Source organism: Larimichthys crocea, chromosome XIII (genome assembly GCF_000972845.2).
Source record: "Larimichthys crocea isolate SSNF chromosome XIII, L_crocea_2.0, whole genome shotgun sequence".
Taxonomy (NCBI): Eukaryota; Metazoa; Chordata; class Actinopteri; family Sciaenidae; genus Larimichthys; species Larimichthys crocea.
Window position 1 is genome coordinate 31204129 of NC_040023.1, and position 27092 is coordinate 31231220.

A 27092-nucleotide genomic window follows, 5' to 3' on the forward strand; every position below is an offset into this window, starting at 1 on the left:
GCTTCATCAAGGCGATGAAACAGTCGACTCAGCATAAACAACAGTATATATATACATACATATATACACAGATATGTCCCAACCCACCCCTCCCTTTTACTCTCAAACAGACAATCACAAACATATCTTAAACCTACAGACACACAAACACTCTTTTTTTTTTATTACACACACATGGTTTCTCTCTCTAACACTTTCTCACACTCACACACTTTCATGCCCTTCCCCCCGTGCACTCACTCAGTCACACACTGAACTTTCCTAGAAAGACTTAAATACACCAGATGGGTTTTCTCTGGCTTAGACAGTAAACACAAGTCCACAGAAAGTTATGACTTCATTAATAAGTAATGGATAGTTCAGTATAACCACAAACACACACAGAGAACAGCAATGATCGGTCAGTGTACATTTCTTTAATAAGCCTTCACAAATAAAACTAAACATGTAGCATTTAGCCATATCAATTTTCTTTTTTTTCTTTTTTTTTTTACAGTAAGTTCATACTGTTAGTGCCTCAATGGCATATTTTCCATCCTAAAATGTATATTTGCAAACTCTGACTCACCAGCATCAAAGCTGAAATAATGAAATACAAGTTGTTTTTTTTGTTTGTTTGTTTGTTTTTTTAGAATTTTTCACATACATGTAACTAACAGTGAAAAACAGAAACACTAACAGCGGTAACAGCAACAAAATAATTATTTAGGCGACTCATGGCAGATGAAGACATGCATACTCCTGCAATACACAACGATATTAGATTTCATTTCAGCTTCTTTAGGGTTATAAATGCAGGCTCTTTGAGCAATGGTGATTAAAAAACAAACGGGAAAAAAAAAGATTCATTACAACAGATGAAAAAAGACAGAAGTAAGAAGAAACTTTATGTCAAAATAAGTGTCATCGCAAAGTTCAACAAAAGCAGATACATGACAAAAAAAAAGTGGTCTGTGTGCTGTTTTTTTTTACTTTTTAAAATGTGTTATTATGTGCACATAACATGGTAGCAAGAGAATATCTTCAAAGTGCAAATGACTTTATTGATCATAACTACCATAAACTGACTATAGTTTTTTTTCTAAATTATCTTCTTACTTTTACTTTCTGGCATATTGTAATTAAAATGCTTAAAAAATGCAGTAATAAGAGCATTACAACAGTACCTCCACCATACGTACACACTGTAAGGTTTACATATTATACTGTATCAGTGTTCTGTGTCCTCTCTTCTAACCTCTGCCTGAAGTGGCAATTTTTCTTTCTATATAAAAAATATGAAGGAATTTTTTGCAAAGTGACTCGCATTTTGCATTTCTTTGGTTCAATAATGCATTACATACAAGTAATGTGTATTATTAAGGCACTCCATTAACTTTGTTTCACAAAACTTTTTGGTTAAAGAGGAAATCTTTGTGGTCGATCATTTAAGCAATGCAGCATCAAAAGAAGGATTTTGCACACTAGCTCCTTGATGAAAACATGACCCGGAAAGGGACCACGAGGAACTGATCTCTTAATATAAAAACAACCTGAGAGGCAGCATTTGTTAGCCTGCGTTACCTTCCTCGGTAATGACTCGGGGTTCTTGAAATGCTGTGACGGAGAGTGGAAGGTAAGTCAAGTGAAGGGTGAGAACGTGGTTGAATGACTGCTCTATAGGTTGCTGTTGCAGTCACGGCACAAGATCCTGTCACCGTCAGGGAAAAAGCCCGCTCCCACCAGTGAAACGGAGCACTGGGAGCAGGTGAAGCATGGCTGATGCCACTGGCGATCCTCAAATGAGATGTACTTTCCTCCTCCAAAACCTAGCACAAGAAGAGCGATGAGATGGAGATTATTAAAAGTTTGGGTGTGACATAGTAAGAGGCTGATCAAGAAGTTTTCAGGACATTTCATGAAGATATTTTTCTTATTCTGGAGGGTATCAACCTTTATTTGACTTTGCACTGTAAAGCAATCTTTCGAGATTTATTTAAATCTATTAAGAGTATTTATACAGTATCCATTTTGTCGCGTAGGACACGGCGATGTAATCTTGCCTGTGATTGGTTTGCTGCAGGCCTCACACTTCTTGGCGTACAGGCTGCCAAAGCACTTGAGGCAGTAAGGGCTTTCGTCTCGGGAGGTGAAGTGTTGACCTGCCAGCTGTGTCTTACAGCTGGTGCACACAAAACACTCCTTATGCCACGGCTCATCCCGATAGGTCACACCACCTTTAGCCAGGGTCTGAAAATGAGACAGGTCAAAGGTCATGTGGAGATCACCATAATTTCACTTCCCAAAATCCATCTCCATGTATGTTTCTTTTGATTATTTGATCATCTTACTGACCTTTTTACAGCGCGTGCAGCGTGGAGCGAACTTGTCCTCATAGCAGGAAACACAGTAGTGTTCATCCTTGTCAGGGATAAAGGACTTGGAGCCAATGGGCTGTTCACAGCTGTGACAGATGAAGCAGCCCTCGTGCCATGTAGAGCCTGCGTACTCCAACTTCCTTGTACCTAGCAGAGAGGATGACAGATGACAAGAGGAAGGGAGAAAGGAGGATGGAAAGAATGACAGAGCAGAGGGAGAGTTAACTTTTTTGTGTAGAATGAATCTTTTTACCATCCTCGTTATGGCCATTTTGGTGTTTTTTGGTGGTAATTTTATTGAACTATGAAATAATACACTCGATTCGCATGAAGGCATATAAAACTAATTTTGTTTTACTAAGATTTATTTTATTTTAAATCATAATACCACAGGCCCCACACTTCTTTCCTACTGTTGGAAACTGGCGGCAGGCCTTACAGAAAGGGATAATGCCATTTTTCCCTCCGTGTCCCCAACCAATCCATCTTCTATCCCTTGGCTGTTGAGTTTTTTATTATACTGGTTGGTTTATTCTATGGTGACGCAGTGGTTTGTGTGTGGCCGACATTTTGCACTACTGCTGTCTGCACTGCTGCTTGCTAACGCTCAGGCTGTGTGCTGCGGTGTTCTCTTAAAAAAAAAAAAAACATTCCAGGTTATAAGCTTACAGGAATTACAGTGACTCAAGGAGGACAATAGCAGCATTTAGTTATGAGTATTATAGTACAAGTAGAATGAAAGTGAATGGCTAAATGCAGTACAGCTATTTCAGTTTAAAGAGCTTTGAAAGTGTTTTCATATGATTAAATAGATGTAATATATAGTAAGACGCCAACAAAACACAAACACTCTGCACAGAAAACAGCACACAATAGATAATGCAATTTTTATTAGTATTTTATCTAATTAATCTACTCAATTACAGTCTTTTCGTCCTCTTGTCCTTGCACTATCCATGCATGTATTGTAGGTTTGTCTTTTCATCAGTGGATTGCCTGTATATATTCTTGATAAATAAATAGTTTGAAGCCCTCCCAAAAATTGCTTGGTCTCAGTGGATGGTGACAAACACGGAAATGTTTCAAACTCAGTGACAAGAGAAGAGAGCACAATAAATCGGCAATGTCGTTTTATCAGAGAAATCTATTTACATGGTGTTAAGTTTCTTCTTCCACAACATAAAACAGCCAAACATCCAGTTGTTAAACAAAGATAAGTGTGCAGTCTTCATAAGAAGACATGAGAATGTCTACTGTAGAAATACTAGGGAAAGTCATACTCTTCCTGGAATCATTTTCCGCTTTATGAGGGCTGTGTAAGCTGCTACAGGGGCGCTGAAATAACTGACTTGCTTATCTCTTCATATCATCAGTCTGTTGGCAGCCCACCAGCCCTGGGGATCTGGCTTACACACAACAAGTCAAGCAGACTGGCAATTACTCTGTCACATTCAGCCCTGGCTGCCGCTCAATCGCGGACCCTCGCCTTCGTCTTTTTTCTCCTTTTTTTTTCTAAAAACTCTTTCCTTCTCTATCTGCTTGATCTGTTACTTCATATTTTTCATTTGTCCCTGCTTCCTGGAGTTTGCCATGTCATCATTTTCCAAAGTCATGTGCCTATCTATCTTGAAATTTGAATTTGTACACTACATGGAAAATATAGTGTGGGGGCAATGAGACCAATGCTTAGTGGGTGAGTGAAGTACCATAATATATGGCACTGTCAACTGTAAGCTATTTCACAAGTCACTCCATGTTTATTTTATTTCATTTTAGTCAAATCTCTATCCCTGGATTTTAAACTAAGCTAGTTCATTCTTCAAAAAAAGCTGAAGCACAAAAAATAAAAGGTTGGGAAAAGAGTCGTTCAGAGAGCAACACCCAAATCTCTCGACGCACAAATGCTTTGCACCTTTACCTGGCATGACGATCTTGTCACAGGCTACACACTTGGAGGAGAACTCATTACAGTAGCAGTCATTGCAGAGCAACGCGTCATCCTGGCTGGTGAAAGGCTCATCTGCCAACGAGCGATCACAGCGGAAACAGCGGAAGCAGTGCTCATGATAATGCCGGTCCTCATAGAAGAGCTCCTGGCAACAGAACAAGAGGAAACAACAATGAATTAAAGATAATTTCATAAATACATTACAGAGAAGAAATTCCCTCTGTGTTACTGTTTCAGAATTGGAGAATTAGAGCTGCGGCTATTAGTACTGATTAGTTGTGAACTGTGAAATTAATTAGCAACTTCTTTGATAATTAATTCATCCTTTTAATTTATTTTTGATGAAAAAAAAGTCCAAATCCTGATTTTAGCTTCTCAAATGTGAATATTAGTCCTTTAAGACAATAAACTGAAAAACATTCAGGTTCTGGACAAAACAGGATATTTTAAAATGTCAGGTATCTATCTTCGTGATCAAACAGTAATCAACATCTTTCATAATTTCCCTACATGTTCTGCACAAAATAACTAATTGATTCATTGAAACACCAGCAAAGATTGTTGTTATTTTGTTTTGGTTTTTCGTTACAACTGTAGCCAAGAGCAGAGCTGGACTGGTCTGGGTCAAACTGACACATGCAATGTCTGCTAGAGAGTAAGAGGTATGTGTTTACTCTGTGTACGTGTAGATACAGTGCTGTACTTGCGTGCATACTTTTGTTTAAATAACGTCTCACATGGATGTTGAATTGAGTATCCAAGGGGCACAGAGCCAAGAAAATACTGGCTTTATTTATCATCCACTGCCCACGAGGGTGCTGACAAGTCATTCGCCTTCTTAGCTAAGCAAACTAATAAGCACTGTAGCATGCCCCATTCTGTAAGTAGCGTATGTCAGTCTTAAATGATCCGCTTCATGTTAGTGTTTTCCATTAAGGGAAGATTAAATTTTAACTTGATTGTGGGGGAGACATTCCCTCATGCTACATTTTTACAATCTTAGACAAAATTAGCTGTTGGCTTATGTGGACTTGGTGGAAATTGCCTGTATAATTGTATGTTAAATTAGCCTTTACCACGTCTTCCCACAGATGATATATAGAACATGCCTCATTGAGCATGGATTCTGCATCATTTGCATGACATAACTTCTGGTTAAGCTATCCAAGACCATGTCAAGACATGGTGAAAAATGTCTTAAAGCTAATTAGGGCAGATGTTTAATGTGCTTTATCTATGTTTAAACTGTTAATATGTGGCCCACAGTGTGGAAAGACTACATGTGGGATTCATTCTAGTGCAGGTATTAAAGAAAACAAATGCTCACAGAAATATTTAGGTATGTTTTTTTTCTTTGAATAAAATCTATCAATTGAAATCCTTCTTTATGTAATGCAGTAGTTACTGTTGTGCAGCAGATAGCTGATTGCATGCCTGATCATGTTAAAATGGATGCCTCACCCTTGCGTCATGGCCGATCAACTCTTTGCACTCATCACATGTGTTTGAGAACAGGCTGTCGTAACAGGGGATGCAGTAAGGTCTGTCTTTTGACTCGATGTACTTGCGGCCATACAAGGACTCCGTGCAGTTGTGACAGTCAAAACGGGTAGCCATGGTAATATTCTGTAAGCCTAGAACACAGAAAGGAGAAACTCAGGTCAGCAACAAAACATCAGCGAATCCACAAGAGTTGAAGACAAGAACAGAGGGCTGAGACAATAGGGGAAAGAAAAAAAAAAGGAGGTAGACTCATGAAAAATGATTCTGTCACCTTTTCCGGCACAGCAGTTGGACATCACTATAGACTTTCACTGCCAATATTTATGCTGTAAATACTTCGGCTTGTACCAGCAATGAAGCTGAGCTCAAACAAAACACGCAGTGCAAGTGGGAGCAAGTGGAAAAAGAAAAAGAGACGGGGAAAAAGAGAGAGAGAGAGAGACAGCATGACAAGAGAGGCAGTACAAAATGCCTATTAACTTTTATTGCTTTGTGATGAAAGTGCGGTGGATGCGGAGGGAGGGGACAAGAGAGGGAGCTGTCACTGTGCTTTCTCTTTATAACTACCGATCTCATCCGCTCAAAACCTGCAACCTTAAGATTAAAGCGCCACTGCAAACCCGAGCTGCCTGGCTCATGACTAAGCGTACACAGTGTATCTTTGCATGTGTAGCTCGCACATCATACACACTGGTAAATATTTATGAGGCAAGAATCTATTTGTGAATAGAGCGCGGACCACCAACAGATACAGAAACCCCATGAAGCATTTGTGAGAGTTTGTGTGTGCACAGACACTTGAAGCTGTTTGAACATGACTCCCTAACAAGTGGCTTCCTTTCAGCGTGTAGACGTAACTACAGTAACATGCATATACAGATACAGTATACATGGCTTTTACTGTGCGATGGGCCCCTTGATCATGACTGAGCACACAACAAAGTGACAGAATAATATTGTGAGAGCATTGTGGCAACAATATCAGATTGCCAAAGCATTACAGCATGGCTGGAGAAAAGCCCAGTGATAAGCGATACAGCCCTCTGGCAGGGTACACTGCTGGCTATTCATTCCCACCACCCAGTAATAATAATCACCACTGATATAGAAAATCAATCAAACTTTAAACTGGCCCTCTGCTGCCTGTCTTACACCCCCAAACACAGGCAAAAAAAGTGTGCCCAAACAGTAAATACACAAAGCATGTAGGATGTATGCAAAAACACAGAGCGACACAGAGAAAGGAACAAAGACTAAAAGCCAAATCACACAGAATCCATCATCAAAGAAAACATTATTCTCAGACTCTCATGTTTCCTCTGTCTCAGCCCTTTGCCAGACAAAAGCTCTTAATGAGTCGGGGTGAGAAAGTCAAGATCCAACAGACCTCACCTGCTAACAGTCCTCATATTTAACCCAGTGACAGGCCTTTTGCTAACACAACACCACTTCCCCAGACTAGAGAGAGACACTCTCAGCCTCTTTTAGATGACCTTAACACATATATTAGAATGTGTTAATGCTTAACAGCCCTGCAGCCATGGCTCACACCGCCAGTCTTATCGCCATATCTTTATCTACTCACTGAATGGATACATCTTTAGTATCTGATGTCTCATATTATAGTATCCATCTGGAGGTCATAGCTAAACATCAGAGTAAGCTACTGTGGTAGGTATGTGTTGTGCATCAAGGTGCTGAACAGTGATTTCTGTACATGTGACACACAATCCTTCAGAAAATTCCAGCAACCTCGTCATCAGCCCACATAACCGCAACGTCAAGATTAGATCAGCAGAGCATTAAGCTAGAAATGAGCTCTGTGACTTTAATGTTATCAGCATTGCCAGGTAGGTATGTGCTGCCTTTGCTTGCCAGGTAAGAGAACTAGACGAGGCAAGATCCACAAAGCCAAGAAGCAAGAGCTATGACGTCTGTTGTCAACATTAATTTCCAAAGCAAATCAGGCAGCTGCCAATTACCCTCCCCGAATTCGTATGTATCAGCCGTGTATAAACATACTAAAAGACTGCAGAAAGTAGGTCATGGACTTTTTTCAGATACTACAAATGTCAAACAAACGTTGCTGTACCTGAGATGGACCATCAGGGTGTTCCTGGTCACAGTATTTCCCCACTAGTCCCATGCAGGCTAGTTTCCCTATCCAAGTGTTTTTGTTTCAGAAAGATGTGTTTTTGAGCCAGAATAACTAGTTTGCCAGCAATCAGGTTAAGATAAAGTAACAGCGAACTCACTAAAGCACAGATGGGAACGCTACACTCAACTGCAAAGATTCCAAAGCCTGATAAATAAAATATGTAAATCCAAAGAAAGGCTTGTTTTGTAGTGTTTCCATTTCAGAGAGATCCACTTTGAGTATCATTGTCTGAGTGGCCAATGTAGAGCCTGAAATGAACTCCTGATGGCATAGCTTCTCACAGAGCCGGGCATGACGTCAGTGCACTGACCCCTGGGGGCGATGGACTAAGACGTGACTGCATGCAGAAACTGCACTGACCCAAAACCCACTTTCTGAAATTGAAGAGAAGAGAAGAGAAGAGAAGAGAAGAGAAGAGAAGAGAAGAGAAGAGAAGAGAAGAGAAGAGAAGAGAAGAGAAGAGAAGAGTTGGATCTGGGTCACAATGAACTCCGGTCCAGGAGGTCAGTTCTCACAGCGCTTTATATCGACTACTGTGCACGCTAACTTCCCAGCAGAGGTCCATCTCCTTCATGTCCAGGACCCAATGACTAAGAACCCCACTCTGGGTTAATAGTGTTCCAAAATACCAGAGCTGTGACTGAATTCAACCCCCCGGGAAAAAGTGTGGGCTTCAAGGAAATCACTACTGCCTCCACACAGGACAATGGTCCAGAAATATTTCACTGAGTTTAATTATAGTATTTCAGCACAAAGTAGGGATCTGTGTTTAATATAGTGCATACAGTCCATTTCATTCACTATGATGATTCAGAGGAAGTTCATCTGAGAGAGAGACTAAAATATATATATAAAATGCAGTTATTTGGGTCAGCGTGGATGACTCTGCAGAACTGTCTGGTTTCCTTAACCCCTTGTGTATCCACCAACAGCAACTGAAAAACTGGACAAAGAGCTTCTCAGTGAGAATCAAGCGAACTTAATTTAAGGCTTTCAAGTTTGTGTGAGTCTGTCCAGTGGTCAGAGCAGGAAAGGGAGGACTTTTAAAATGACATAAGCCACGGTGAAGCAGAAGTTATGAGAGGAAGTTAAGGTCCCTGATGGCGTGTGATGGAAAAGAGAGAAATTTAAAAGCTGGGGAACTATATTCTATGATTTAACAAATAAAAAGCGAGACTGTGACATCCATTCAAATCATGAAACATACAACTTGTTGGGTTTTATACCTTACTTATTATTGTGGGGTGTGATGAACTTTGCCTCTTCCCCGGGCTGCAAAGTTTTATTTGTTTTAACACATCTGTCTATAAGATAGCAGAGGAATGCCGAGGCTACCTTCTATTAGTCATCACATTCCCTGATTGGCATAAAGGGGTGAAGTTCAGGGCCAACTGTGAGACACCACAGAGCAGACCGTATGCTGTTGCCAGGCAACACAGTCATGGTTGGTTACTGGAGGGCTAGCAGACACCCAGTCCAGTCCAGTCCCACAGGCCGGCCTGTTAATCCCCAGCCCAAACTTTGCTTACGCTCTGGTTGATTCCAAATGAACAGTCCGCACAGCCTGCTGGGAACAAGTCTGCCAGTTCTTTCCCCCGTTCCCTGCTGTGTATTAGTAGAATCTGCTTGTAAAATATCTGTTTTACTACAGGGTAGACAAAGCACTTGACATCATGTTACATCAACAGAGGAGAAAAGATCAGCGTGACCGCAGCAGCAGATGGCTGTGTATTGCACAAGCAAAATGACACCATAACTACAAAATGTCTGCTTATCTAATGTCTCTAAAGTTCTGTGACTCAGGGAGGAAAAAGATTAAACTAATGAGAAAGAGTTGTATTATAAAATGCAAATAATGAATTGTCATGGTATAAGTCATGAAAAACAGACTTACTTTAGAAGCTGTATTATCTCTTAATGTCTAGTTCAAGGTCTGAAGACACAGCGTGGCTCGAGGCTACCTAACAATGAAAACACAGCCTTGGGACAAGAGCTTATCTCAGTGAAATCACACCAATTATACAGATTAGTCAACTGGTGTTCAGTGCTATTCAGTATACAGACATGCCATTATGTACAGTATAAGCGTCATGTAAGTTCACATACACGTATTGCTGACTCTAAGAATTGTAACCGGCAATATATAAATATGTTTGTTCTAAATCAATTTAATGTCTACTGGATATATACTGTATGTAAACGTCACTGATGTACGATTTTTATATTGTGATATTATATATAGCAACAGTGGGCACATTTCCATTATGTAATGTTCATTATTTTTTATGTACAATAAAATGAATACCTATTTATTGGGTAATTTGGATATTGGAGTCAATAAAATTAATTTGAATGGAGCAGCTGTTACAGTAGCTGCCAGTTGTTGACATTATGTCAATAAGGGAGAACGGTGAAGTCTGTTTTTTTTCCTTCTTTGCAACAAAAAAAAAAAACATTTTGTGGCTAAGATATTGCAGAGCCAATGTAAAAAAAAACAACTAAATGTCTAACATTAAAAAAAGTACGGAAGTGGTGCAATTGTATCCACCCTGATAAGACAACATGACCACTGGTGGAAATAGCATCAGAGTCTGCCAATGCCTTGGCAGACGTTTTTTAAAGGTTTACTTTATTGCCAAGTGGGAAACGATACAAAAGTTGCGGCTATGCTGTAGTACTGTATGAGGTCTGCAAGCAATACAGTTAAGAAGGAACTTTTCAATAGCAGGGCAACTGCTCTATTTGTTAGGCCTGTGTTTATAGGTCCACTGTGACTAGTGTGCTTTTATGTCCAAGTGGATACTTTAGAAAGTGTGGATTTTACTGTGCATAGCAAGGTTTGATTTACTTTAAAAAAGTAGAGGCTACAAAAGCCACTCAGTCACCTTCAACTATCTGATCTTTTGGCAGCAAATACATTTACACGAGTACACGACTCTGTTTCTTTTTATATAGGTCGCAGAGAGAGTGATGAAGGAACAGAAGAGAAATAAAACAGCGGGAAAAACAACATTTGAATAAGGAGACATATAGAGCCAAATGAATGCTGGAGCAGGGACTTAAACCTAGGACAATTCTTAAATCAAATTTGGGGAAAAGTGAAACGGCTGCGTTTGGATAAACACATACCATCACATTGCCCTTTGTCTGGTGCATGGACATCTTCCAGACACAGTAAAGCTTCTTGGCTGGGTTTGAAATGGGGGGGAAGGAAAGCACAGCACTGGACACTTAAGTATATCATTTGAAGGCCTGGTTGAGCATATCAAAAATAAAGCACAATGTCAAAAGCACACTTCAGAAAAGATCGTTTGTGTCACTTGAAAGCAGTCTGATGAGGAGATGTCTGATCTTATTTATTCCAGCGCCTCATGACCATGGAAGACTTTCCATTTGATGACTAATGCGAAAAGGCAAAGGCATGAATTGCACAAGCCTTTTTTTAATGGTTCAGAACTTATGTTTATGACACAATGTCAGAGGGATTACATTCACGTTTTTCTTCAAGGGACTGGAAACCGAGGTCAGGTCCTTTGGGAGAGGCTTCCAAATCCACATACTTTGTGATACTAGTCACTCCACAAGCTAAATGACATGAGCAAAACTAATTGTGTGCATAAACATCATTTAAAGTGAACAGAGAGCAGAAAAGTTGGACAGTGGAAATATATTTGTTATATTAGTTTGGTGTGCTGGTCCTGCTGGCTTTCACTACATCAGATAAATGAAGTCCAGTAATCGAAAGGACACGCCGAGGCAATGAAACTTATCACAGGAAGAGGAGGAAATTGCTCATGAAGGAGAGATAATGCTGCAGCCCTATACATAAACAGATGTGCTTATTTAAACAAGCTTACAGGTCATGCTTATGGAAATAGAAAAAACATTTTAATTCTGATGCTGAGACAGAATTTTTGCTTACTCCAAAGGTAAGAAAGAAAAAAGCTACTACAATGGCAGTTTAGTAAAGCATCATGCTGTTTAGCGTAGCTGTGACACTGATTCAAAGCCAGAAAACCAAAACTGCAATCATCATCATGACATTTAAGACACTGAGCAATCTGCGGTCATCGAAGTTTATAGGATGGGATTGGCACTTAGCCACTGTTAAGATGCTGTTGGTAAACAACCAGTGGCTCTACTATGAGTGCTGTCATCTTTCTGTCCTGCATTAGAGGAGAACCTTGGACCACCCACGTTCTCAAGCCACTACACGAGGCCATAAGGAGGAAGCTACTGAGAGCAGTTTCATTTACTGAGTTTCTTTGAACAACATCAACGAATAAGCTGTGGCAAGGCGGTGGGGTGTAAAGGGGGAGGGCACCTGAGACCGCTCCTCTGTGGGAGCCTGGGTCAGCCTTGACGATAAGAGTACAGGGTGCAGGACCAGACACTGGAACGCAAACCTGTTATTGTCCCTGAGCGTTTAAACACCGCCTGGTGTGGAGTGGGAGGCAACACGGGGCCAACATCATAAACATAAAGGAGGAAAATGACTACCTGCAGCAGAAAATGTCACCACGGCCTTTGTAATTTGTCCTTTCTTGGCAACTTTTAATGACTATGCAAGTGTAGGGATATGGCTTGATGTCTTTTAATATTAGCCTTGATTCTGTTGTGCAGCACACACTGCAGCATTAGAGCAAAGCTTCAAGTGAATAGCAGCTGGCCTGACAGAACTGTACGTCAATCCTTCTGGGCACAATTATTACAAGGATTTGATATGGCGATTTAAATGTGTACAAAAGATAAACAAAAAGCACAGCACAAGACCTGCACTGACGTGTGTTTAGTTATACTTAAAACATACATTTGTCATAATCTGACAGCCACTTGGCACACGCGAGCCGCTGAGAACTCCATGTGCATACGGATGACAACATTTTCTGAAAAAAAAAAAGCACAGCTGAAAATGCAATTGTCACATCTCATCTGTCACCTTTCACAATCCAGTCTCAATGCCGATGTCCCACAATTCTCAACCATCACCAAACAATAACATTGTAATTATTCTAAATCATACAGTGCTGTCCCAACCAACCACGAGGGAAAGTTTGGAACTCAGGAATGAATCTAAATTTATTTTTATATCACTGTGAGCGGATGGCCAAAAGACTGCATTTTTGGCCTACATTTGTCTCCCTTTGAAGAAAAAAAAAAAAAACGCTGCCATACATTAGTGCTTCACATCTGGTTTGCATTGGGGAAACTATGCAGTCAACTCCTGTGTGCCAATGGAGGTTTTGAGGAGTCACTGCCTGGAGAATGCAAGAAAGGTTGTCTTTTTTTCTGTGTGTGTGTGTGTGTGTGTGTGTGTGTGTGTGTGTGTGTGTGAGTGTGCCGGTATTTGCCGGTAAATGTTTGGATGGCAGAGAGAAAACTGGAGCGAGAGTGAGAAAGGAGAAAGCAAATCTTGAAAGCAAGCAAGAAAAGAAAAAAAAAAGAGTCTTGACAGTCTGCTAGCTGATCTTTGGATAAACTTTGAGATGGTAAACAGAGTGGTGAGAAGAGAGGAAAGGTAAGGGATGAAGATACAGCGGGGTTAAAGAAAAACGTGAGATCAATAATAATTCTACAAAAGGATTAAAGGCTGATGCCTGCTGAACAAAACTGTGCCGTCACGCAGATAAACATAAAGGAAAACTGAGAAAAGTGCTGAAAGATCGCAGGGTAACAGTTACAGTTTCTGGGGGTCGCACTCTGTGCTTTGGTGTGGCTGCTGGTTTTGAGTCAGGTTGTTCTGCAGACTCTGTACTGTACAGCCGTATGAAAGGAAGAGTGTATTATTTCTCTTTGAACAAACATAGCCATTTATCCCTGGAACCTCTTTACTCCAAAGTTTCCCAGGGCAGATTTGTGCCCAAAAATGGCTATCCTACTCACTGTCCTGATATCTTCACATCCTCTCTGTCATTCTCTACCCTGTGATCCAAGGGATAGGGCATCCCTTTGAAATCTGAAGCCTTCACTGTTCACTGGAGATCTCCATTTTGACACCTGCTTTGTTTTTTATTCCTGAGGACTGTGGACCTGCACACTGTTTAAATAAACACACTGTATTTTAAAGCACCCTGCCTTACACACATACTGTACTTAACATGTGTAACGCAGCCCGGTCTCCATTCAAATCGACGCAGAATGAGAAGCATGCATAGTGAGGTCAGGGTACTCTCGCTTGCAAGCTGGGTGATTCAGTTACTGGTTTGCAAGCCCCTGGAGAGGATGTTGTTTTCACAAGACCAACCTCTAGAGGGGGAACAAAAAGAGCCCTTCTGAGGCAATATTTTCAGTGGCAAAGCAGAAATATTAACTTTTGTCTTTGCTGCAGGCCAGGCAGACGCAGCAAATGTCTTGCATGTCACCACAATGGAAAATTACCTCTGGTCTGCTCTGATAAAAAAAAAAAAACTTCTTTAAACTGCTGAAGCCAAGAGATTTAGGGGCCAATCTGGCCTTCTTTGATTTATGAAGCTCCTAATATGGATTTGAGGCACGTGCCTTTGAGCTCTTGCTATGGAGACCATGAAATCCGATCATAGAGGATATCAAGACGCTTTGACTTTGTTGTAGCTCCTTTTTGATACGATAGAAAATCGCTCACGGACTCTCTTTTTCCTGTCTTACTGCTATGGCTAAATGCCTTTTGTGTATGGCCAAGTGTTTGTTTTACAGGTTTGTGGCCTTGATGTAAGCCAAAATACTGTCAGTTGTTTCTGTGCTGCATCAGTGGAAAGTTTTAACATCAGGTCAGACAAATACAAAAAAAATAAAGTAAAATAAAAAAAAACAGGACTAAAGCAGATTCTTATTTTGTCCTCTGAACGCAAATTCGGGTTAATGTGTGATATGTTTCCAACACAAATTCATACTTACAAGATGACGATAATAACTGCATCGTCATTATGACTTAAACATGTCCTGACCACTGCTGTTTACCAAGCAGCTTCACGAGTAACCCACAGGAACCGAACACCAAGGCTCACTGTGAACCAAAAGACACAAAATGGCTCCCATGGACTGGTCATTCCCAGGTGGTCTCCTAATGTTGCTGAGTCAGCGCGACTAGCTCGGACTTCAAGGAACTGGTCTAAGGTTTCACAGGCCGCACACTCAGCAATCTAAGCATGCCACACACACAACTGTGCGGTAACACACCCACAACTGCTAGCAATTATTTATAACTCATTCAGACTTGCGGCTCGTGGCTGCAGTGTTGGCACCTGACCCTGAGGTTAATGCCCAGACAAGAAGGGTATTTTTTTAAGCATACATCCCAACATCCCCAGACATGAATATTCAGCATGTTGTTACAAGCAGGTGGATGTTCCCGATCACTGGGTGCAGAGGGCTTTCATGGGTATTATACATTCTGAGCAGTAAGAAGAATCTACATTCTTGACAACAGCTGCACGAATTATCTCCCACAACCACAACAGACAGAAATACTCACCTCTCCCTCTGGCCGACTGTGTAACCCTGAGAAGATGGGTTCATATGAATAAGAAGAAGAAGAAAAAGCATTACGTTAGCTCAGAAAACTGAGGGCTGCTTGCCAAATGTGAAACGACTGGGATGAATATCTAAGAAGTCATTTCCAGTATATGCAGCCATTTTTTCCCTTCACAGGCACATCTCCCTGGCAACACGTAAACAGTGCCCTCATTCCCCAGGACCATAAACCTCCTGGCAGTGAGGTTTTAGCTCTCGTTTCATCCTGCGCAGCGTTGACTGAGGGCACAACCCAGCGTTTTATTAGGGCAATGTGAAAATTGATGTGTCTCGCCATAAAAAAATATTGAACCCATCAGGGAACTCGCTATATTAATACAACCCAAACTTAGATTATTCAGAGAGATTTTCTTTTAGTGAATGTGGCTGTAAAAAGTCAGGTCAATTGTACCTAAAATAAATTTGACAACTCACCAGTGCATACAAGTTAAATGCATACCATTATATGTGTTTTAAATCACCACACAGCATAAAACCAAGAGTCTAAAAATAGATGTGAGAATGTGGGCTGACCTCTGAAACATCCATTTGCACCATTTTCCTGTCATAAAAAAAAATAATGTCTTCTTCCTTTGCTTTGGTATGTGCTGTGAGAACGAAACGCCAGTTCATTTCCTACTGGACAACAACCCCTTTCGCCAGTGTGGGCTTGATAACAATGAGGAGTCCAAGCCGGTCTGCAGACACACACTGTGCTTCTTCCTGTTACCCCAAACAGAGACAGCTCTGGGACTTCTCAGAAATGCGGTCACACACATTTGCAAACACACAGTCACAATGAAAAACAGGCATTATTATGTCTTAACACACTGACACAGTCCCGCAGAAGGACAAAGTCGCAGAGACGCGGACACACCTGCAGCCACGTGCATGCGTAGTCACACACATACAGTGGTACATATGTGAACACACAACGCAGAGGGTAGATAGAGGGATCAAACAAAAAAATAAACAGCAGTCAAACTGGGATACAATGGGTGACTTGTGCAGGAAGTGCAGACAGTGAGCAGTGTGTTTAAGTATCTTTGTGGGGACTTCCCGTGGAGTGTAATTACCGCTCATATTCACAATCCCCGGCTTTTCTGCTCACATAAATGGAGCTGATAAGATCAAACAATTTGATGTATTTAGGAAATGAGTTTCAAACAAAGTGGGAAGATATTGGTTATAGCAATCCAAACACATCGGCTAGATGATGGATTCAAACCAGACTGAAGCACTGGGGCTGACTACTGCCAAGCCACCATCCATAGTCTTCAGTCTTCACCAGCAGAACAGATGATGGAAGCTTTACTTCTTCAAACAATGATGTCATCACTGGAGAGAGGGAGAGAGATTTAAATACGGCAAAGGATGATAAAAAAAAATCAGTTTCCATTCAGACTCTACTGGAGATACTATAAATTTCCCCTGATAATTCTGCACACTGCAGCAAGAAAAAAAAAGAAGAGAAAACTAGCTGGACTCTGTAGGAACATATCTCTGTTGACCCAATTTTTATGATCCCAGAGAAGTACCACCTCCTTTTCCTCTTTGTCATTCTCCCTGTTCGCTTTGACCTCTAAGTAGGTTACTGAGGAGTGAGTCACGTGTCCGTTGGATGCTCTGGCAGCTCATTTCTGCTTGTTGGAAACCAAACACACGCTGATGAATTGCCACATAATCAGGAAGTGCATATGTGAGTGGTACACTAGTGGAGGTTAGTGACCTGAGGGTCATTTATCCCCTTCTGCCGTGCCGCCAGGAGAATGTCCCTGCTCTGAAATGCAGCAGGCAGGCCGTGTGGCTGGAATGAGCTCACTTCAAAGGTGTCCATAAATCATGCTGCCATGCATCCCAGGACTGCCTCCACCTTCCACACCCCTTACCTCCCCCACCCACAGTCACTCATCCACCTACCCTTTTCTCTTTTTCTCTGCTGTCCTCCAATCTAGGTTCAGACCTTTGTGCGTTGCTAGTTCTTACTTGTTATTTGTGATTTGAGCTTTTTGTATCCGCCCATACTGCCTAGGTAGTTGAATTTGATTGTGTTGTAACCTGGCAGCGTGCAGGTCAAGTAGAAATCAATCATAGCAGAAGAACAGGGGAGTGGAAGGGTGGCAGCGGTAGATGTAGACGTGTACCAACCCAAAGCTGATTAGCATTGGTATCAAAAAGCAATACTCCTTTTTAGTAGACAATGGATTTATCTGAGGTTTATATAAGCATCAAGAAGAGCTGCAAGTTCAGAAATCCTATAGCTAGTTTCTCGACTTTGCCAGAAGAGCGCTGCAATCCGTCAGGTTCTTATCTCCCAGTGTCACACACTGGGATCTCTTTATCATGCAGCCATGCAAAACGCCATTCATCTTCCCCACCTAATTCATTATCAGTGATAAAATGCAAAGTCCTAGCTGCAGTTGTTAAATGGAGAGACGACGTGAAAACAGGTGCTTTGGTAAACACTGATAGCGTGGTTGAATTATGTTGCTTCCCAAGCAGACCTGTCTATCTCTTTCAATCTATTAACCAACAACACTCGCCCGGCTCTTGTCCGACCTCATTCTGCTTTTACCCTGCCTCTCTTTCCTATATAGGAGTATTCTTGGCTTCGGGAACGGCGCTGAACACAAAACAGACACAAACAAAGTGAGAAGCTCGTTGAAGGCTCAAGGTTCTCGTCACGGCTCCACAGCCTCTTCATCGATCAAGCGACGTGTAAATGTGTGTCTCCCGTCGTGTAAATTAACAGAATATATGGCTCTGCCTTGATTATTGGACTAGCTGAATCTAGTGGCGCTGGTAGATAAATGTTAAAAGCCACATGGAGTACACACAGTGCAGTACAGAGGCACTCTAATACTCCCATGACAGATCACCACAAGCATGACATGGTATGACCAATGACTATCATCTCGTATGACTTCTCAAACTATAGGACACTTTTTCTTCAGCAATCATTAAACCTTAAACAGTTTCCACTCACCACTTCTCGAGAAAGCGTGCGATGGGATGAGGGATGGGGTTTTTTAAGGGGGGTTGAATACTTCCACAGTGAAGTCATGGTGCTTGTGTCATTGGCCCTCTGCTGTGCTTTGCTCACCGTCTGGCCCCCATTTTACCCATTGATTTAATTTCCATTGCCAACATTGGATGTGGTTCTGTTTGAAGCTGAATGTTTCGGCCCATTAAAGCACTGACAGAATTGCAAACGTATGGTGGACCTTAGGAAAAAGTAAAGAAGAAAACAACTTAGTGATGCTTGCCAGACTCTTGAGAGGATTTGGATAAACACAATGTACAGTTCTGAGCAGCGTTCAGTGAGGTGGGAAAATCAACGACCCTATTTACACCTGGTGTTAACGAGCATCTTGCATCCTAGCTCTGACCTGGTTTTAATAAATGTTTGGCATGAAAATGTAACAAAATCTGAACTCTCTTTCCCCCGTGAGATAACAAATACAGCATTGCCTCTTCTTATTACAGTCAAAATTAAGAGTTCATCTGTGTGCTCTTCTTGTTGGGTCAGCATGTCGCAGTTTATATCCACTTATATATCACATATATGTAGATTGCTGGCAGAAATGTGTTACATTTGCACTTTGCTGCTGCTAACGCGGTCAAGCGCCCTCTCTGTAGGTGGTTTGGCTGGCTGCCCGAGACATGTACACTACATCAAGCTGCCAGTTGTAATAGGAGTCTCTATCTGTCACATAATTCCTCCAAAATACCAGTGAGACGGCTTCATTTCTATGCGAAACTGCAGAGAATTATGCAGGCATTAATGCTCAGAAAAGACAAAATACACCAAACTATTGTTAACTTCAACCTGACTGATGGCTTTATTAAGTGCAGAGTGTCTGTTGTTGCTTTAGTGATGTTCCAGAAGAAGAAGACGGTTTTAAATAGCAGGATGAATTTTCCATTGACACAAAAATATATTTCTTTTTTAAAGCTGGAGCTAACATTGGCGACAATGAGGTCCAGACATCTGTAATTTTTCCCCATCGAATGAAATGAAATTGCTACAAAAGCAGACCAAGTCACTGTTCTTCTACTTCACTGTACCGTATGTATTACTGTACCACATGCACGGCTCATGTGTGTACCCATCTATGCTTTTCCATCTGTGGAAGAGACACGGGAGGCTATGGTTTGGATTTTTTCATATACTTTTAGGATTGTGCGTGTGTATTTTTGTAATCTCTGTGAACTATGGTGACAACTGAACCAGAGAACTGTAGCATCCCAGGACTGCATTTCATATGTAGCTAAAAACACTGAATCTATCTTAAAAATATAATAAAACAAATGTTAAAATTCTTTATTGGATTCTGTATTTAGTAAATTCAATAGAGAATAGGTTTATATGCACAATTTTGGGTAAATACATCTATTATAAGACTTCAGATATTTCCCAGATGCATATACATAGTAAAAATATATCAGAGAAATGCAGGGGATAGACTTAAAATGCAAGAATAGTGTTTTTTTTTTTATCTTCGAGGGTCTACCAACACCAGATGATTACACTAAATAAGACTCAAAGCAAAGCAACAACAACAGTATTCTCTGGCATGGAGGTCTGTGAATCATTTGGTAATTATGCTGAATGTAAAAGCTCTGATCTCCCTCTGGACCGAGTTATGCCCGATTACTACAAACATCCTGGGTTCAGTATGATCTGTTGGTTGTGAACGCGCTGTCAAACAAAGCACTACTTCACTGTAATGATCTCACAGCATCACTTTCGAGAACTTTAATTACATAAGGTGAATGAGAGCTGACGCTGGATACTTTGGGGGAGTCACAACATGTTCTTTAAGGATAAATAGTTCTTGCACACTAATAGATAGAGAAGTGGTAAGCACAGAGTAAACTATACACAGTTGGGACTTAATTTGTCTTTGATTACACATTTCTGTGGCAGTAATAGTGTGCTCCGGCCACTCCTCTCTTCATCTCATCCTCTCATTCTCTCTTTTAACTTTAACTGAAGAAGCCAAGAAATCCCTCCTTAGATCTCTGTTACTTGTCGCTGTCGTAAATTACTGTCATCTTCTCGTCGAGGGGCTGACGTCCTTTTATAGCCACACCAAGGACACTTTCTGCCATTTATGGCTCCTCCAAAGGAACCTTAAGAGGGCCGGTCAGTATCCCATGAAGGTGAGAGAACACAGGGAAGCAATGGAGGCCAAGAAACATCTTCCCCACTTCCTACTCCTCCTCAAGGCACCTTTGACAGCTTTACAAATTAGTGCCAAAGTGTGCCCGAACAGTGCCAAGTGCACTCTTCTTTGTGACTGACATAAATCCACAACTCAGTGTATGTAGCAAGTCTGGCTTGTCTCAGCCTGTCTCCTACACTATTGTCCCTCCAACAGAGCCATAGAGACGAAAGTGAGAGGGTGAGACAAAGTGTGCATGTGTGTAAGTGAGCAAAAATATATAGAGGAAGAACAATGATGGGAGAGAGATGGTGTAAGATATTCTGGGTAAGGAGTCACATTCTTGTACGCTCACTAGTTTCATCATGCAGAGCAGGCATTTTAACAGTGTTTACTTACAGCGAGGGGAATGCTCTCGCTCGCAGCTGCACTCCAAATAAACAGTCATGTATTTATCAGTGACAAGATAATACACATCTAATCTGAACAAGCAACAGCTTTTCATGCAGTCCCAACAAGTCAGGTCATTGTGGTTCATCCCCGGAGGACAGTTGTGCAATACTCAAGAACATTCACACACACATTTGAATAATAATGTGCACATACTAAACGCAGACACCTTGACATACACCCACACTCTCATGACTGCATTTCCTCTGCCATGATGTCACAGTCTGGGTTCATTCTTTGCAGATGTGGGAGCCAAACCTATTAAGTGTTTGGGAAGCAATCAACACTAATGCAGTTGGCATTGTGGCAAACTGAAGTTACAAGCCATATAAAGACAGAACTACCCCAGCAGCAGGGGGTGAATGTGAGGATACAGTAGTGGCATGGTGGAACAAACAACGCACGTACACAGTGCCAAGGCTAAATTACGTCTCCAAGACATCTGTTATGGGAACAGAGTCCTGCTAGGATGTTGTTGCGGAGAAACACTTTGTTAACAGCCCAGTCTCTCTGGGTTTACAGTGTTTTGAAAGGTGACATTTTGAGCCCCGGGCATTGTTGCCTTGTTTGAGGCCTGCTGTGTATCACTGCGTGGTTAAGGACTGTTTGCCACATGGTCTCAAATTATTGCCCAATTAAGCCAGTGTGCAAGAGCATCCGAATGGGAAGGATGACGACATTGCTACTCCCATAGACATAAAACCACTCTGTCAGTCATATGTAGGCGGATGGTTTCCTAGTAGATTATTGTAAAATGAAACTAAAGATGCCATGGTAGGAGTGTAGGGGTGCCAGTCAGAGTCAAAGATCAAATAATTTGTTACTGAATCTACAATAAGTAAAGCACACAAATTAATAGTGTTCCACATCTCACAGAGTCCATGTGAATCCTTCCAGAAGAAGATGCCAGATATGAAGATGTGGTGTCACAGTATAAGGTTTAAGCCATGGCTCTTTACTGTACTTAAGAGTACTGTACTGTCATCGCTCTTCGCAGAGATCCATCAGGGTGAAATAACATTTATTACCTTGCGTGCTGGAGACATTTTCCTCACCCAACATTCTTCTTCTCAAGTGCCTCCATTAACTATAGGTTATCCTATGATTTAGCCATTAGCCACAGCCCAACATACCCATTAGTTATACGAATTCATAATACATATCGCATTACCAGTTGTACAAAAACCACTGCAATTTGTCCACAGTCTTTAAATTTGTGCTCCCCTCTCAGTCCTCCCCTCTCCCCGCTGCTTGATGTGACTTTCTTAGTTGGTTTTGGAGACCAGTTTGCTGACAAAATATATCCAACTGTCATGCTTATTTATGGACTTTTGCGACGTTTACTCTGTGTAGAAATGTACATTTTTTATGCATATTTTAATAGGAGCTGGTTTACTATTGAATAAACAGTAACATTAAGCAATTATAGATGGATTAGCACACTTTTTGGCAAAGAGTCTTTCACCCCACAGCAAAGGTGGGGGAGTTCCAAGGAAATGCAAACAGGTTTAACTGATCCAGATCCCAAGAGCAAATCGAGGCAGGTTAGGCACATGTAGGAGAATTTGGTAACTGTTGCACGTTTTGCATCATCAAGTTCTGTGAATCTGTACATGTACTATACCCTTGTGTTGGTGCCTTCCTCTCGTACCTCTAGGCAAGGGTGCAGGGGAACAGTCATGGCTGACTCACACGTTTCTCTCACTCATGTTTATAACATGGCACAATGTGATGACGCAGAAGTGAATCCACAGGTTTCCTGCACCCAAACAACATCTGTTTAAGGTGAGACATGCAAAGGAAACCCTGATAAGGACGAGGTGCCATTACTTCAATGTGGCAATGAAAAATAACAGATGGAAGAAGCTAAAAGGAATAGACCGAGTAAAAGGTTTGTGGCAGGAGGAGACCCATTCTTCCATAACATATAATTAGTTTGTATTAAACCAGTAAGTGTGTAGTTATGAGGCATCTGCAATTCTGTGCTTAGAATTTGGTATTTCCTTTGAAAACAGCACTTCCTTTGAGAGTAGCAGGTAAGTGCTAGGTATAGACCTGTAATTGTATGCCTAGAAGAATGTAATTACCCCATTAGCACAGAGTCAGTTACCTTTTACACTCCTTAGCCGCCTATATAAAGTTTACATTCTTTTTACATAAAATCTCAAATGGAGTGGACACCGTGGCAGAGAGTGTACAGAGAGTGAGAAAGAAGAGACGGAAAGAAAGCGAGGCAGGATGACTGGATTGTGAGGAGGGGGGGCGGCATATTACCTCCCACAGGGGCCCTGACTCAAAGGATCAAGTTTCAGACGTTTACCAACAAAGCATCCATGGAGGAAGTCTTGCGCCCCTCACAATAACACCACAGCACCTGGCCATCCCCACACAGGAAACCTGAGGTCACTTCCCCCCTTTCAGGGAATTCAGACACACTCCTGCTGCCAGCCACGCGCCCCCACAGCCTCTTCAATAAGTTCTGGGGGCGCCAAACCCCCCACCAAAAGGACTAACAAAAGGAAAGACAATGAGACACACATACAACAACCTAAAAAGAACATCTGATTTCTGAGAAAATATACAGCCAAAACCATGAGATTTCCCAGGTTTTCTCTGACACAGTTCACAAATGTGCATGGGAGTTGGATGCCAGGCAGGTTCTGTTAACACTAAAGCAGAAACAGCTTCAATTTCTCTTTTTCGGGTCTCACATGTACCACAGATGTGATGTTTTTTAATCAGTCCGAACAGCTAAAAAGCTGGATCAAGCGAACCACATCAATACGGAGTTGAAAATAAGGTATGTGCCCTAATAGCTGTGCTGGAATGTCCAGATTGTCAAAATCTAAGCAAAAAATGACGACATCAAGACACAACAAAGAAGCGAGCAAGCAGTTGATGATTAGAGAGAGAAGGCAATTCTTTTAGACTTTGACAAAACAGGCTTTGACTAAATGTGTTTGAAATAAGCCGAGGAATTATTATAGTATGAAGAAAACTCAGATATGAACATCAGATATGACCAGAAGTTTGGACTCCAGCAGGAAAACTTCCTGACTGAACACAGCCTTACGCAGAAATGTGACAGAAAGTAGCATAAACAACACAAACTGTGTCCCGCTTCCTCTGAAACACCACAGAGGGACAAACAGCTGCAGAACGCACAAAAGGGAACTGCTTCAACACAAATCTAAATTCTGCTCCCTAACCACCTGCAACCACTTGACCACCGATTCTCCATCATTATCGTTGGCCCGGTTTCAAACGATGCCAACCCATGAAACCAGCCACAGCCAGTCCGAGTCATTTAGTTGCAGTCCCACTGCAGTTTAGAGCTGGCCAGGGTCCAACCACCACGCGGGGCTAACCTTTGGAAAACACTGAGACCTCTGAAGAATGTGACCATGGTCAATGAAACAGAGAGAGAGAGGGAGGAAGAGGAAGAAAGCAAACAAATACATTATACAGCCCGTGGGCTCTGTCAAGGCAAACTTCCCAGATGCTAAATGGGACCGAATGACTGGCTTTTAGGCTGCTATGGGATTATTTCTGCTCGTTACTGACAAACAGTTTGTGTAAAAATAACCTGTCAGTCGTGAAAGCACAGCGTGATGCCTAAGAGACCAAATTCCTCCAAGGTGTAATTTCTGTAGTGACAGGCAGGAAAGAGAGGTGCGGGAGCAAATTCTCCCAATGTGACTTCATATTTGCATTGTTCAAGTCATAGCTTTAGAAATGGCCATGGCATACAGCTGAAGGAACATCCTAAATCAAAACTGCCTGAATCTCTGAATGTTAAAGATCAATTAAGCTTCACTAATTAATGTTTTGCATTAACAATGGAGGCAAGTGGTTAAACCGGCTGCTCACAGAGAATTATCACCCAACTTTCAACTGTCTTTCAACTGATTGTTCTGTTTATGTTTGTCAACCTCATTTCCAACAGCAGCACACAGCTGATGCTCTAATAAATCCACTATATGCTACCACTGAACCCTGAGGTTTGGAGAGACTAAATTAAGCACTAGCTGGTGAGCATAGTGGCGTGCTCATAAGCTAAAGAGTCAGATATTCCCCTATAGGAATGGTAGAGACCAAAAAGAGAGCTAAAAGGAGTGACTATTAGTTCAGAAACATGACTCCAAATGAATTATAATAATGATTCATAACTGCTAGGTGTATAAATAAGCAAACGCTTGCTTAAAAGGTTATGATATGTCAGTGTTGTGCGTACAGCTTCTTTCCGAAAGTGGCCAAAAGAAAGGTTATTGCAGCTTCAGTATCTCAGACCTTGAATGTTGATATATTGTCAGCATAACTGGTAATGTGTGCTTAAAAATGAACTGTAAACTGTAAAATCTGAATACTTACTTTTGTTTTCTGACAAAATATTCTATTTGGGTCAGGACAGATGACATCAAAAGTACTTTGAACTGGAATCAAGACAAAACACATGACAGTCTTTGAGAGAACTCTCTAGGCTAAGGAACAACTTCTCTATCCTTTAATCCTCCTCTAAGGTATTGCAAAATAACCCATAAGGTAATATTTTCCCAAGAAAACATGTGAGATCTTGATCATTTTGTCCCTTTTTGGCAATCCCAGACACTTTCCACCGGATGACGCAACAGGTGAAACACCAAACAGTCGTCATGAGGATGACACTGCTACTACTATGCGCTTGTGATGTGATGATGTACGCCCAAAACAAACCTAGAAGCAGCGGCGCAGACACACCCATCCCAGACACACACTGCCATATCCCACTTCCTGCTGCCGGAGAAAAAGACAAGTTTAGCCCGAGGGACTTTGCTCTCTGAGGCCTTCACACACTGCTCAGCTGGGAGCTTCTGTGACCCAACAGTTGTTCCTTAATCCTTCCTTCGCACAGATCAATGGGTCACACAGTCCAATGCAGTCTGTTCCTTCACTGATGAGATGTTATTTGTTGTTTTTTTTTGCCCTTACTTATGTTAGTTTGGTTTACATTACAGAGGGACATGAGTGCAGACTGATTAGCAGAAAAGTTAAAAAGCAGAAAGCAGAAAAAAAAAAAACACACAGGTAGACAGAAAATGTCCAGACCCCCTCGCTCGTCACAGGAAGTGGTTCCTCTTTTGTCAGGGTTTTACTTTGCAGGCTTCTCCCCAGGCGGTGTGTTTGACTAAGGTGTGAAGTATTAAGGCTTGTCATGATGTCAAGCCCACGCCTGCTTTCATCTTCACACTCACAGATTTTTACTAAACAATCAAAACTCTTACAATGAAAAGTATAGAGTAAATATGATCTTAGGTGTTAAATGATACGTGTATAGATCATAATTATCTGGAAACTACCCGTACTACGCCTACTAAGCCTACTACTACTACTACTACTACTACTAGTACTACTACTACTACTACTACTGGGCTACTACAATAGTAATAATAATAATAATAATATAGTCTCAAAATGATATTATTACTTTTAAACTTTTGATTTAAGTCTAAAGAAACAAAGTTTCCTCTGAAGACTCTTTCCAGTAATTATAGATAAATACTTAACACTTACCATAACTAACTAACAACAGACGTCTTTATGTCATTCATTTCCATTTGAAACCCTACAATCACTATAAAGCTCTGAATGACACACTAGTTCATTTCCCCATCAAATAAAAAACACTTTCCTTTCTTAATATTCGAGTCAGAATAAAGTATTTCCGTCGCCTTGTGAAGCCACAGGTGAACAATGAAAACGTGAAAAAAAAAAAAAAAAAGTCTGGATAGGTGTATATAAAAAAAAAAAGTGCAGTCCTACCAGGAGTAATGTCTGAAGTCTGGAGTCGGTAACCCGCCTCTCTCTCTCTGTCAGCAGGCTCGTTCAGGTCGCTAAAGTCCGGGAGCGTTCAGGAGCGTCGCCTCTCCAGCCAGTAAAACTTTTTTTTTTTTTTTGCGTTTTCTTCTGACAGTAGTCAGATCTCTGCGGCGGAGAGTGATGCAGCTTGCCGGCTACATTTGTCCTTACTACTGAGGAAGTTG

The 27092-nt window shown here is 41.3% G+C and overlaps 1 protein-coding gene across 4 annotated transcripts; it reads right to left on the minus strand.

The window, feature by feature from the left end:
* Positions 1-394: 394 nt before the first annotated feature.
* Positions 395-27092, minus strand: fhl3a (four and a half LIM domains 3a). Of its 4 annotated transcripts, none has more exons than XM_019267221.2 (7): positions 26872-27092; positions 18441-18678; positions 5767-5939; positions 4276-4450; positions 2335-2504; positions 2043-2229; positions 395-1808 (listed from the first exon to the last, which is right to left on the minus strand). In XM_019267221.2, exons 3-7 carry the CDS (start codon positions 5920-5922, stop codon positions 1657-1659), a joined length of 840 nt encoding a protein of 279 aa, XP_019122766.1. In that variant the 5' UTR covers positions 5923-5939; positions 18441-18678; positions 26872-27092; the 3' UTR covers positions 395-1656. The 4 variants fall into 4 exon arrangements, with proteins under 4 accessions (XP_019122766.1, XP_019122762.1, XP_019122765.1 ...); XM_019267217.2 differs by lacking the exon at positions 18441-18678 and adding an exon at positions 25786-25845; XM_019267220.2 differs by lacking the exon at positions 18441-18678.